General features: G+C 42.7%; 1 protein-coding gene across 1 annotated transcript in view; it reads right to left on the reverse strand.

Moving 5' to 3' along the window:
- Positions 1 to 556: 556 nt before the first annotated feature.
- The window catches only part of PANX1 (pannexin 1), a 38,016-nt gene continuing 24,001 nt past the window's right edge, over positions 557 to 14,571 (reverse strand). Inside the window, exons 3-5 of the mRNA XM_011374753.2 lie at positions 3,270 to 3,493; positions 1,542 to 2,194; positions 557 to 1,068 (exon numbers count right to left, since the gene is read on the reverse strand). Of these exons, the coding sequence (XP_011373055.1) occupies positions 989 to 1,068; positions 1,542 to 2,194; positions 3,270 to 3,493 (957 nt within the window). The 3' untranslated portion in view covers positions 557 to 988. The remainder of the gene's footprint in view (positions 1,069 to 1,541; positions 2,195 to 3,269; positions 3,494 to 14,571) is intronic.

Consider the following 14,571-nt stretch of genomic DNA (forward strand, 5'->3'; position numbering starts at 1 on the left):
AAAGATATGCTTAAATATAAATAAAATAAACCGCTAAGTTGTTCTGGCTCCAAGCATACCATATGGCAGATATCATTTATATGTTCTGATCACAAAGTCAAAATATCCCTCAATTTAAGCATTCTGTGTTCGGTTAATTTAAACAGCATCCTATTTTAGATGCTTTTGATAACAGGAACGTTCTGAAGAAAGCCCCTTGGAGAGTGACTGAATTAACCTGTTTCGAATGTTCCAATTTCCCCACTGGACTCTTTTAGAAGCATTCTTGCCTAGAAAGAAGTCACAATTAAATATCCGTTAGACTCTATCTTACTACATTTTCAGTCAGAGCATGCATGGGCCTGCACCCTTCCTAGCAGAGTGCAGCTAACAGTGGTCAGAAGATTTGTTAGCCAAGGCTGACAAGTAGCACTGTAAAGAGAGCCAGGGTGGGCAGGACTCAGGTACCAGCATTACTTCCAATTAAGGACAATGGCAAAAGCAGATCCACCTATGGGTCGGTCCACAGCCAGTGAATGTTTTGCTTGTCCAACAGTCATTACAGCATGTAAGAGGCTCATATTAAATTGTATCCTGACATGTTTATTATTTCATAAAACAAAATTTAAAAATCTCTCGAAGTCCTTGCTTTCCAGTAGCTCCGAGTCTCACTGGACCATCTGTACAGAAAGGTGTTTCTTTGAGGCACTGCAAGCTCTACTCCTCTTACTTTGATTAGTCTTCCCACTTTTCTTCTGATGAGGACTTACACATATATACTTGCTGTGGGTTACTTATCTCTGCATTGCTTCTCGAAGGAAGTTCATGAACCATTCTCTCACATCTTGTTGACCATCGCTTTCATTATGGACTCAATAAGACATGCTTGGTATCTCTAACGAGAACCATTTACTATGAATCAGCTGAAACTTGACGGGCACTTTAGCCAAAATGAATCCCGCATCACAGAAGTCACAAATCTGAAGTTCAAGATAAGAATCATCAGCAATCAGCAAGAAGAATCCAGAAGTCTTTGTCGAGCATTCCTCTCTCCATTATTTACTTTAGTTTTATCGTGTACACTCAAATCTGTCAAAATGAAAAACAAATATTCTGACTGAATTCACAGGGGGAGTTAACTTCTCCTATGCTATAAATCTAGCCCATGTTTTTTGCCTTAGCAGGTATTGCATCTTAGCAAATTTCAGAGCATAGTGAAGTTAGGTCAGGAGGTACAGGGAGAAAAGCCAGTAAAACAAGACAAAAATAAGCAAGAATGACAGCAATGAGTAATGCTTGAGCAAGAGGCAGAGTATGAAACAGAGAGAGAATGAGAAGGAAGAAAGAATAATCTAGAAAAAGCACAGCCACTTTCCTTTGGAAGTTTAGGGCAGCTCCAGTTCTTTCTTCTCCCAGTACCAAAGGGTTTCACCTGACACCACACTAGGAAAATGTTCTGATGCCCAATGACAGGTGGGGCAAAGACTGTCAATCATTCACAAAAGGCAGCTGCAAAGGTATTCTGTGGGTTTCCTCAACCAAGACCTGAAGGCTAACCTTACCTCGGAGCTCTGCCATCTGGTTCCCTTGCTCCTCTCCCATCGTCTTAGCCGGATTTTTGCCATCAACAACATCCATCTTGATCATGCCGAGGTTAGTCAGGAGAAGTATTGGGTCGATGCCCTGACCACTGCTTTTAATGTTCTCCAGTACCTTAAGACACTTGTATGACTTGAGTTCACTTATATTCTCTTCTAAGAAAAGATTGTAGAGGCTCAAGTCATTGTACCCTTCAGACTTGAAGTGCAGAACATCAAAAGTGGGCAGGATTTCATACACTTTGAGAACATCTGTCTTCTGTCGGAATGGAACAAACAGCGTGTAGAGAACCACCGGAACCAGCAGAACATAAACAATGAGGTTAATTAAACTAAGCAACTGGAAGATGCCGACTGCAATGAGTTTGCACTGAAACCGATCAGGGACAGTGCTGTCATTTCTCAGGATTCCTGATTTGATGCTGCAGACAAACTCATCCGAGAGGGAGGAGAGGCTAAAGTAATAGCCCAGGTAGATGCATGCTAACAGCATAATGCAGAGTGTTAGTACCCGGCAGCTGATGTACTTGACGATTAAATTATTAGAGTTTTTCTTTGTCTTCAAGTACTGCTCCACAATTGGGTACTTGAAGTGGCTTTCAGATATCTCCCACAAACTAAAAAGAAAACAAATAAATAATAATTTAAACCTTTTCCAAGCCCATCAAATATTAAAGATGTAAACATATTCAACAATATCACACTAGAAATATCACACCTTTCTTCCCGTACTTCTCTATTACTTCATTCGAGTACTAGAGAATAACATTAGGTTAAAAAAAAGAAAAGCAATGATAAAACAACTTTCCCCTTAATGTTTTAAAGAAGCTCTAGTTAGTCAAATGAGTTATATCTGTAAATTCTTAGAACACCACCTGGTACCTAGTAAATGTTTGTTAAATAAATTTGATAGTTCTTATTCTGATGCTTTTTAAAAAACTACAGTTTTCTGCTCAAGTGTGAAAAAAATAAAATAAAAAAGAATTTTCCAGCCCAACTAGAACACATATATATGCCTTCTATAAGCAAGGGGTTTGAGTCAGATAGCTCAGTGGGTGTGGGATCCGGCTGCGGGGCTGACAGACCTGGTTCGGGTCCCAGTTCTCCCACTGATAGCTACGGTATAGTGTTTTTATCTGAAAAATTGGGGGAAGCAATAAATAAACGTACTTAATAGATAAGGATGCTCTGAGGATTAAAGAGATAATGGACTTAAGAGAACTCAACATGGTGTCTGTGATATATCAAGTATGTTTAAAATGAGAGCTATTAATATTATTACTATTGTTGATAATAAAAACCAGAGGAAGAATGTGGAAAAGGCAAGGCACTGCCTACTCGTTCCCCACTTCTCATACCCGTTCCCTGAGCTCACTGGGCTCTTAATCCTCTGTGCTTCTCCATTAAGGTGTAAGTCAAAGCACCCAAGCCACACCCAGCATCGTAACCTGTTACCTCTACTAGAAGTGCATTTTAAGACATGAGACAGTGATGTTTCATTCGATAAGAGAAAGACTCTTGATGTGAGAACAGGAGCTGGAGCATGTAGGTAGGGGTGTGATTTAGGTAGAGCGGGACTTCCTGGCTCCCACAGAGCATCACCAGGTAGATGTCAGCCCCCCATCTACTGGCAGAAGGGCAGAAAATGTGTACTACAAAACCTGACGAGGTACCTGCTAGAGACTAAGTTACCTTTGCCCTACATTCTCATTAGCACCAGGAACTGGGCAAACACCATCTCTCAGGTCAGGGTCACGCACGCTCTTTGCAGCTTTGATTGCACGGTTGTAAACTTTGTCAAGTTCTTCCATGATGAACTTCAAGTCTGAGCAAAGATGTGGAGTAGCTGCAAAACGCCAGAACAGGGAGGGCAGGTACAGGAGGATGGCAACCAGTAACAGGATGTAGGGAAAAAACTGAAAAACAAAAGAGCATCAGAGACACCCCACTGAAGTCGCCTCACCACGCTGAGTACTCTAGTTTTCTCATTTTGAGACAAATGTGTATGCTATGTTATTTAATGGAAATCAGGCCCATCACCTAATAACTACTTCTTATCTCTAAATTCACCTGCCCAGGTAATAATACTAATAACTATCTTTCTGCCCCCCTTACTAGACTTTAATTGGAAATAATTGGCAACTACATGGTAACACATGGTGTCTCCTCTCTAATCACAGAAGGAAACAAAAAAGTAAAATTATTCTCATGTCCTTTAGAGTAATCCCTCAACAAAATCCCAATTAAGGAAAAGGTAAATGTCACAGTGGCATCTGCTGTTTTTTTCCCAACTGCAGCTGACATTCAATTTGATTTTATATTAGTTTCAGGTGTACAGATAGCGTAGTGGTTAGACATTTATATAATTTACAAAGTGATCTCTCTGATTAGTCTAGTAGCCACCAGGTACTATAGTTATTATGGGTTCTTTTTTAAAAAAATTGCTGTGGTTTTAAGGAGGTCACTACGGCTTAGTACTCTTGCCTTTTTTTTTTTCTCCCTCCCTGGAACCTGGGAGAATTACACAGAAATGCATAACTTTGCTCAAAACAAATTAGAAAATTCTAATTTCTAATTGCTTCAGTGATTCAGTAATCATCCCATCGAACAGCTGAAATAAGCAGTTAAAAATCAGAGAATGAGGACCGGACCTTCCATTCTGGGACAGACCTAAGGAGAGCCCAACACCCTTATTTTACAGTTGGATGACCTCTAGTTGGGAGAAGCCAAACATATGGGTGACAGTGTCATTCATGAGGGGGGCATCTGGATGTGAATGTATGTGTAAAACAAATGAGAGGGGCTTCAGAAGTCAGAGCGAGCAAAGAGCACCCTGTAACCAGATCCATCGGGTGGTCAGGAAAGGCTCACCCTCAAGAGAGACGCAGGAAGACCATGAACTACAGTCGGCACAGTTCTGTGTCTAAGCTCAGCTTAGTGGACCTGGGCAGTAAGGTCACTGAGCCTCTGACTCTCAGTTTTCACATCTATGAAATGGTCGTGTCATACAGGTGTTATCAGATAATTTACAAAAAGTGCTTAGTGTGGTACCTGGCATGTAAGAAGCACTAAAACATACCAGCAAAAACCAATGACAGGGCTACCTGGTGGGCGTGTTATGTTTAGTCCTCACAATGACCATTTTATTGATGGCTTTGTTTTGCAAGGGGGATGAGGAAGTCTAGAGCAATTTACTGGCCACAGAGCACAAAGCTGGTGACAGAGAATATAACCCCAAAGTTATCCCTTTTCCACCATAATACACTACAAATTATTTTACTTCTCTGGATAACTTTTCCCTACCTTTGGATCACTCTCTTTCTGCACAGTTCCTTGGAGTTGTAAAAAGAAGAGGCTACGATGGCCCTGAGTTAACACAAAACCCCTACCCCACACATCTGTGGGGGCGGGGAGCAGATCCCAGATCCTGACTCTCACTATAAATTCAGACATACAAAATGTTGCCAAGAGAGTACACAGTGTTCTCCAAAACTCCTCCATCCAGCTTCCCCGCTGTTAACATCTCACATTTCCATGGTACATTTGTCAAGACTAGGAAACCATCATTGGTACCTTACTATGAACTACACTCCAGACTTTTACTTGGATTTCTCCAGTGTTCCCACTACTGTCTTCCTTCTTTCCAAGATTTAGTCCAGCGTATTCATTATATTTAGTTGTCATGTCTTCTCAGTCTTCTTGGTTCTGTGACATTTTCCAAGTTTTCCCTTGTTTTTCATGGAGAATAATATTTTTAAATGCATAAAATATTTCTTATTCGTTCACATAAGAAACATATTGTATTGATATACAGTTATCAAAATATTAAAAAACAAATCTGTATGTGATTCTTCTTTTTTAAATTTATTGGGGTGACACTGGTTAATAAAATTATATAGATTTCAAGTGCACAATTCAATAATACGTCATATGTATATTGCATTGTGTGTTCACCACCCAAAGTTAAATTTCCTTCCGTCACCGTATATTTGACCCCCTCTACCCTTACCCATCCCCCTTTTCCCTTTGTATATGTGATTCTTTATTAACACATTTCACAGAATCTACCAATGGTCTAACAACAGTAACTTTGAAGCAGTGAAGAGGAAACAGTATTCCAAATTATCTGTGTTTTCCCATCCCAGTTCACAAATTCCCTGATGCCATCACGGAGCCATGTTAAGAATCCCTGCCCAAGAGGGAAGAGAGAAATCGCAAAATCTGAGCTTCGCAAAGCTCTCTCACCAAGACAGCGGCTTCACTCAGGGGGTCTGGCATGGGATGGGGTTTCTGAAGACTATTAATCTAATTTGCAAAGGGCTGCTACACAATGACACACAGAAACAGGATGATTAGCTGAATTCTGGCTGCATAATTCAGAGTTGGCTGCAGTGAGAAGCAGTGTTCCTTCGATCCTTGCCCACACTGAAGGGTGCCCATTTGTATAAAAATGCAACTGCGTGATATAGAGTTTGTGCTGCTTCCATAACCAAGAGGGCCCGGCATTTTCTTTGGGAATCAGAAGAAACTATTTCTAACTTGGGGTTGTGAAATATTTTTACAAGTCACTTGTTTCAAAGCCATTTAAAAAATAACATTTTACCTCAAACTGTTCTTCTGAATTAAAAAGTGACTGTTTATGGTCTGCGGCGATTTTTCTAACAAGCCTTCTTGGTATAATAATTAGTACCAATGAACAGTTAGGCACAGCTTACTGTAATCTGAAAAATGAGCGTTTAAAGGTATTATATATTGAGTGTTTGCTTTCTCCAAAAATGTCTTTGTACCTTGTTCACCCCTTTAGCAATAGTTGAAGGCCCCCATTTCTTGGTTTTCAACACAGCTAAACCTCTTTCTTGTTCCATCAAAAATAAAAAGGTGACTTTCAGTGAATCTGTAACAAGGCGATATTAAAATCAATTCAACTGAAATAGGAATCAAGGAAGCATTAAATTATAGTCTTTAAAATCCTTTTATGCAAATAAGAAACACGGAAAACCCGCTGAGTTTTATGACTGCATCTGCCAGATGGGAATAGCTCTGTTCACAGTTCTTTCTCCTCCAAATTAAGTCTGAGATGCTCGGCATCTCAAAGCTGCAACTGCACCACTCCACGTGATGTCTATGGTAGCGGAGAACTTCCAATGACAATGAAGCTTTGGAAAGCCACGGAGAACCAGGCAGTTGGCATGACTTTCAGTCTCTCTGCCTTAAAAATTGTTTTGTTGTCCTGGAAGGGGCTGTGGTTAGAATAACAGAAACTCCAGATGAAAAGAACCTTGGACGGGGTTCAGTATCACCTCCCTTCACATTCAAATCCCCTCTACCTTATCTAAGGCAAGTGTCCAATTAGGACTGAAGAACTCCTCACCAGAAACATATGTGATCACGTCTGTAGGATTAAATGCAGATGGTAAGTTCATTCAGAAACATCACCTGGGCACCTGCCAGGTGCTGGGCAGTGGGCTCGAAGCACGGCCCCCCAGATGAAGTGTACAGAGTCTGCCGTGGGACCACATTGGCCAGGTGAGAGCGTAAGTTAATAATTAAACAATCAAAACATACAAGTGATGGCCACAGGATACGTAGAGACTAAGTACTGAGGGAAGGCTTTGTAAAACAGGTAACATCTGAGCTATGTTTTAAACTACAGTGAGGCCAAAAAAAAAAAAAAACCCCACAAAGAATATAAAATGAAGTGCTATATTACGACTCAGCTGAAATTTCACTTTCTCTGTGGCCCTTCAAACATCATCTTTCTTCTGCTGGAATCCTTTCTCCTTGTCTGCCTGTTGAATTCTCACCCATCCAGGGCACTGAAGTAAATGAGCGAGCCCACGGTCAGGAGTAGTCAGAGCTGAGGCTGGAAGGGTATGCTGGATTGAATGGCATCCTCCCAAAACTCAAGTCCACCTGGAACCTCAGAATGTGACAGTGTTTGGAAACCTTTGCAGCTATAATTAGTTAAGATGAGGGCATACTTAATTAGGGTGGGCCCTAATCTAGTGACTTGTGTCCCTCTAAGAAGGCCATATGAAGATACAGAGACACACAGGGGAGAAGCCATGTAAAGACTGAGGCAGAGATTGGAGTGATGATGCATCTACAAGCCAAGGAACAGCAAGCATTGCTGATAAGCACTGAAACCAGAAGAGAGGCCACAACAGATGCTCCCTTGGAGCCCTCAAGAAGGAACCAACCCTGCTGACACTAGGATTTCTATCTTCTTGCCCCCAGAACTATGAGAGAAGAAATCACTGCTGTTTGAAGCTACCGAGTTTCTAGTGATTTGTTACAGCAGTCCTTTGGGACTCAGGGACCGAATTATGAAGCCCTCGGCTTCCCACAACGCACGCAATGGGAAACCACTGGTGAAGAGCATGATCTTAGAAAGACTACTACAGCAGAGGAGAAGGGAACACACTGGAGAGGAGAGACAAGGTAGGAGGCTAGTGCAGCAAAGAGGCGGGAGGTGACAAGCACTGAATAAGACAGCAGCAGTGGGGAGAGGGGAAGACATTTGAGAGCTACACAGAGAGGGAATCATACACTTCAGTGTATGAAAGGGAGAGATGGAAAAGGGGAAGAACTGAGGCTAATTCTGGGTTTCTAATTTATGCAAGGGCATGTGTGGTGGTACCATTAGTTGAAATAAAGAAACACGAAGGAACAGAACACAGCAGAGCAAGGTGAGGTAGAAAGTAGACCTAAGATGATGAGAGATATCTATAGTCAAGAATATCCTGGTGGAGATGTGCAGTAGATAATTGAAAATAAAGGAAGAAAATCTGGCCGGCCTCCTTCATCAGGATTTTATGGTATATAGATGGTTGAAGTGAAAAGCATGGCTGAGATCCTCCAAAGAGAATGTGTAGAAGGAGGGGACAAGAGGACCAGGGAGAGACACGACACCCTAACATTTAAGGGTCAGGCAAAAAGAGAATCTTGAAGAGACAGGAAGGAATAGGCAAAGTGGAAAGGAGGTAACCAAGAACAAATTGCACTGGAGAAGCGAAATAAAAAGATCCACAAAAGAAGTTTGTTCTTGGCTGAATGTTGCTCAGACAGATCATCCCAAATGTGGATGTCAAGAGGAAGGGCAATCCAGAAAGCCTAGTGCATTCCATGAGCAGCTGACAGAGGACGGAGAAGAAGGTGGTATGCCATTGTATTTTGTGCTCAAGGAAGACGCCCAAGGTAGCAGCAGGCTGTGTCTGGGTGACATTCTGTGAGGGACCTAACATGAGGAGAGACCTGGAGAAGAAAAGAAGGCAAGCAGAGCGTTTGTGTGTGGAAGGAGGAAAAGACTCCTGTAGAGAATAAGAACCGAGTTACAAGGAATCAAGGAAAAACTTCCTAAGGATCTGTATGAAAATGGAATGAAGAGTCTTGTGAGGCAAGGAATTCTTTCAGTGGATGTGGGAGAGCTTTAGAATTCTAGATCAAGGGTGGGCAAACTTTTTCCTGCAAAGGACCAGACAGTAAATGTCTGTGAGTCATGTGGCCTCTGTCACAACTGTACAACCCTGTCATAGTGTGAAAGCAGACACAGGCAATGTGTAAGTGCATGGGCATGTCTGTGTTCCAATAAAACTATCTGCAGAAACAGGAGATTAGCTGGACATTGCTGGAGCATATATGTCATAGATTGTGCCAACCTCTAGATTCTTGCTTTTCAAAGAGTGGTCCCCAGATCGGCAACTTCAGAATTACCTGAGAGCTTGTTAGAAATACAGAATGCAGGCCCCATCAGACCCATGAATTGTGTCTGTATTTCGACAAGATCTCCAGGTGATTGGTGTGCACAGAGAGTTTGGGAAACATTGGTCTAGATGAGTGATATCTACACTGGAACCCGAGCTGGGCTAGCAGGATCAAAATCTCCAGAGAAGCAGATAAAAACAATATTCTTGACCTTAACTCCACAGGTTCCTACCTAGAGGTCTGACTGGGGCTCAGGATCCTGTATTGTCACACAGATAATCCTAAGGTTTGAAAACCTCTGGTCTGGCAGCCTCGGAGGACCCCTCCAACTAAGTTTCTGTGTATCTACTTAAGAGAAAGATTTGACAACTCTGTTTATTATTATTTCCTTGTTCTTGTGTTTTGTTTCTGTTTTTCAGTCAAAAACCTGCTTTTCTGTTTCAGAAAGAAATCTCGCCTACCAGTTGCCTACATTATGAATTTGAACAAAGAACAAAACACTCCAAAAGGCATTATCGAAAAGTCCTAGAGCGCCAACTGCTGGTCTCCTTGAATGCACCACATTTCCACCACATTTCCAGACATCCTTAGGGGTTCTCGAGGCCGCCAGAGATAAATGGAGTAGGAGAGAAGGGAAGGAGGAAGAGGAAAGGAGGAATGAAAGAAGTAGGTGAGGAGAAATTACAGCATTAATTGTACTACTGCCGTAAACTCTATGCTGATGATAAACACACTTAAATATTACACTAAGTAACTTTTTGGGGGAAGGGGGATATGGGTTTCTTGATTTAAACTCTGACATCAGAACCAAATTGAGAAGCGTCCATATATAAACCCTGTGCCTCTCATCCCCTCATCCTGAGCACTAGTCAGAATGCTCCTAGAGAACTAAGTCTGCTTCTGAATAGGACATACAAGCCACTTCATTTCTCTCATCCTTCCCATGTATGTGTTCTGCACACTCCCTATAGGCTGTGCACTGTCCCAGGGGTTCACTGGTGAAAAAGACACAGGAATGGTCTCTGCCTGCATGGAACTTAGCCCTAGAAATAAAGAATCAGTTAAGTAGGACTAAGTCAAGTAAATGCCATATCCCAGAGTGATTCCAGGAAAAGTATGGCTACTCTGGGAATGTACAATCAAGCAACATAGATCAGGATGGGGTACAGCTGGTGTTCTGCTTGGCTAGCCCCCCATTTTTAGGATCTGAATGTCTTAGAGGCAGGGTGTGTGGTCTGCTGTCCACACAGCGGCCCTGTGGTCTTATTCCTGGAGGTTTCACATTGACTCATCTGGTTCTTCAATCAATTTGAACTGGCAACAACCCTCCGTCCAGAGGGTCAGAGGAAGGTTCTAGATAGAAATGACATTTAAGTTGAGATGGAATGATTCATTAGGAGTTAGTCAGACTTGGAGGGGAGGGGAGATTTGCAGGGGAAGACTTCAAAGCAGAGTGTGTTTGAAACAGTTAGAAAACATGAACCTGAGGGAAATCAGCATCCCTGGGGCACAGAAAGTGGCGAGAAAGGGTCTAGAAGTGAAGCTGGGCTGGTTCACAGGGGCCAGAGGGAAAGTGAACCTCATTAGCCAAAATAGTTTGCTTTTTAAAAGAGATAGAAACATTTCATAGGGACTTGAAGGGTTGTTTTTGTTTGTTTGTTTGTTTGTTTTTTAAAAGGAAATGACAGACAAAAAAGACCACCTGTGATTAGGTGGAAATGGGTAAAAGGATAGTAGAAATGAAGGCAGCAAGGTGAGAGAGATGACAGCCGGCTGCCCTAGAGGGGTAGATGTAGGGATGAAGGATTTAAGAGCTACTTAAAAGAAGGCAGAACTGATGAGACTTGGTGACTGACAGGATGTGGGGGAAAGAAGAGTCAAAATGGCTCCCAGATTTCTGGCTGATGTAACAAGGTGGATAGTGGTGTCATTAAGTGAACTAGCGGTCACAGCAGGGATGGGCAGGGAAAGTGAGTTCAGCTCTGAACAAGCTGTGTTGGAAGCACGTACCAGACCTTCAAGTGTTCAAGTTCAGGACACGGCTAAGTGTTTGGATCTAGAGCTCAGGAGAGAAGTGTGGGTTGGAGATAAAGACCTGGGTATTGATGGCATATGAGAGGAAGCTGAAGCAAGAGAGATGAGATGATCCAGGGAGAGGGTGAGAAAAGGAAGGCGCCTAGGACAGAACCCCAAGGGAATCCCAACTTCTCAGGGATGGACCAATGAGAAAGGATCTGCCAGGGAGGCTCTGCCCCAAGAGTCAAGAGAATACCTACAGAAGGAAGGTGAGATCCACAGAATTGGATGTCAGAGAGAAGCCAAGTAGGATGAGCCTGGCCAGTGAGAATAAATTCAGAAACAGGGAGGTCGCTGGTGACCTGGGCAAGATCAGTTTGGAGGATACAAATGTGCTAAAATGCTAACAGGAAGAGAGCATGCAGAAAAGAGAAGAGTCGGAGATGCAGAAGAGGAAAGTGAGGATGAGGTGTTCCTTTCAGTAGGGATTGAGGGGGGCGGATCTAGAACATGAGTGGGACACAAAGGTGTAAGATGGGGTGATGGTCTCAAGGTCTGGGCAGTTCTTATTAAATGCTATTCTTGCTGTTAAAATGTACCACAGTATTTTGCAGATGTAGCTGTAAACAGGATGATCTTGACAGGAACTCAACCAGATGAGTACAGCCAACTGCAGAGAAGAAATCAACGTGAAAGTGACCAAACAGTATATTAAGCAATGGCTAAGCCTCCCTTCCGGGAGACAAAGCTTTGGATATGAATCCTGTCTCCTTGACTTACTGCAGGTAAATAAAACTACCTAATGAGAGCCACATCTTGTTCTTGAATAGAGCACCCAAACAGCAAACTCCTTGAGTTTGGTAACACGGGTTCCAGCCTTTGGTCAGAAGAGGGCCTCTTCCATTTATCAAAAGGGAAGAAAAAGGATGGTGCTGCCATGGGAACATCTGCTAGGTCTGATGGCAGGAGGCTGAGTTGGTTTTCACGTCAGAGCTTCCATTTTCTCTGAAAGTGGTGGGAGAGGGCCTTGGAGGGCGGGAGGTGGTGGTAGGGAGTGGGACGCCCTAATGCAGTTCTAGGTAATGATGAATTCAGAGCGAGGTGGCCACAGTAGACAGGAGGTAAAAGTCCTTGTAGATAAGACAGAATGGTTAGTCCGATGTGTCATCTGGGAAGACACAGGAGTTACCTTGGGACAGAGAAGTCTTACCAAAGTCTTGAATGACAGGGTGGGGGATGGATGTAGCCGGGTGTCAAGAACATCTAAGGAGCCGGGATTTTACATGAAAGGAGTACAGCAAAGGTAAGGAATAAAGATAGGGGAAGAAGATACATCTTCGGGCCTACCCTGAACTCAGGACCTCTCTGGTCAACAGTGGGCTCCCCTGCCGGACAGCAATTCTTCTGGAAAGACTCTCCTTGTATTGAACTTAAGTTCATCAATAGATAACTTTCACCCACAGATTAGAGTGCAGACTTCTGAAGCTACACAAATTAAACCTGTACCTTTTCACATGTGAAAAGCATCTGAAACCTGCAGGAGGCCACCTGCTCTCCCACCATCTGGCCATGGGACCTTGGACAAAGCATCAACGGCTGTGGTCCTCAGTGTCCCCTCTGTGAAATGAGAAGCCTGGATGAGATGATTCCCATCAGCCCAAGAGTCACGAGTCCACTGAATGTGGAGAAGCCAAAAGATAACCAACAGGAAAAGCTTTCTAAACTTGAAAAAGAATCCACTAATCCCCTCATCTGGGTATCTATCTACTCAAAAAAAATGGAAAGTAAAGACTTGAACAGATATCCATACTGCTATGTTCGTGGCAGCATTATTCACAATAATGTGAATATTGTGAATATTTTCAGAAGAAGAAGAAACACACATGTGTCCATTGAAGGAATGGATAAACAAAACGTGGCATATACACATAATGGAATATTACTCAGCCTTAATACTGATACATGCATGCTATAACATGGTTGAAAGTTGAAAACATTATGCTGAGTGAAATAAGCCAGACACCAAAGGACAAATATTCAATTCCACTTATACTAGGTCCCTAGAGTAGGCAAACTCAAAGAGACAGAAAGCAGGATGGTGGTTTCCAGGGGCTGGGGAAGGAGAAAATGCAGAGTTAGCATTTAATGAGTACAGAGCTTCTGTTTGGGAAGATGAAAAAGTTCAGATGGATGGTGGTGATGGTTGTACAACAATGTGAATGTACTTAGTGCCATTGAACAGCACACCTAAAAATAGTTAAAAAGGTAAATTTTATGTTGTGTATATTTTATCACAATTTTTTTAAAAACCTGAAAAAAAAAACCCAATGAAAATAAAGTAGCTGTGATCACAGCATCTGGACTGGCTGAAAAAACCACACTAATGTTCAAACCTTCTAATTAGGCTGGAATCCTGACTTCTCTCTAACCACCTGCACTGGTTTCCAAGTTCTGCCATAACCAAGCACACCTAAAAATAGTTAAAAAGGTAAATTTTTAACTATTGCCACAAACTGGATGGTTTAAAACAACAGAAACTTTTTTCTTTCATAGTTCCGGAAGCTCAGAGTCCAAAATCAAGGAGTTTCTCCCTTCAAAGCCTCTAGCAGATGCCTCTCCTAGTTTCTGGTAGCCCCACACATTCCTGGCTCATAGCGGCCTAACTCCAACCTGGGTGTCTGTCATCACATGGCTGTCGCCTCCCCATGTGTTCACACTGTCTTCCCCGTGTCTGTGTCCAAACTTCCTTCTTATGAGGACACCAATCATACTGTATTAGAAGCCCACCCTACTCCAGCATGACCTCAACTAATTACATCTGCAAAAACCCTATTTATAAATAAAGTAACATTCTAGAGTACAGTGGGGGTTAGGGCTTCAACATGTTTTTTTAGGGCAGCAGTCCCCAACCTGTTTGGCACCAGGGACTGGTGCTCCTATGAGAATCTAATGCCTGATGATCTGCAGTGGAGCTGAGGTGGTGATGCTAGTGCTGGGGAGCAGCTGCAAATACAGATGCAGCTTTGCTAGCCCACCGCTCACCTCCTGCTATGAAGCCCGGTTCCTAACAGGCCACAGACAGGTACAGTAGCCCGAGGGTTGGGGATCCCTGCCTTATAGAAAAGTTTGCTTCCCTCTGGTCTAAGCCTCTGATATCCCCTTTGACTATCCTTTCATGTAATGCTCTAGTCAGCAATAAAACACCATGTGTTGCTCTTTGATTGTGTGTCCTTTGCCTTCTCAGAAATAACAGCTTCCCTTCCTTCCCATTTCC

The sequence above is a fragment of the Pteropus vampyrus genome, unplaced genomic scaffold (genome assembly GCF_000151845.1).
Source record: "Pteropus vampyrus isolate Shadow unplaced genomic scaffold, Pvam_2.0 Scaffold254, whole genome shotgun sequence".
Taxonomy (NCBI): Eukaryota; Metazoa; Chordata; class Mammalia; order Chiroptera; family Pteropodidae; genus Pteropus; species Pteropus vampyrus.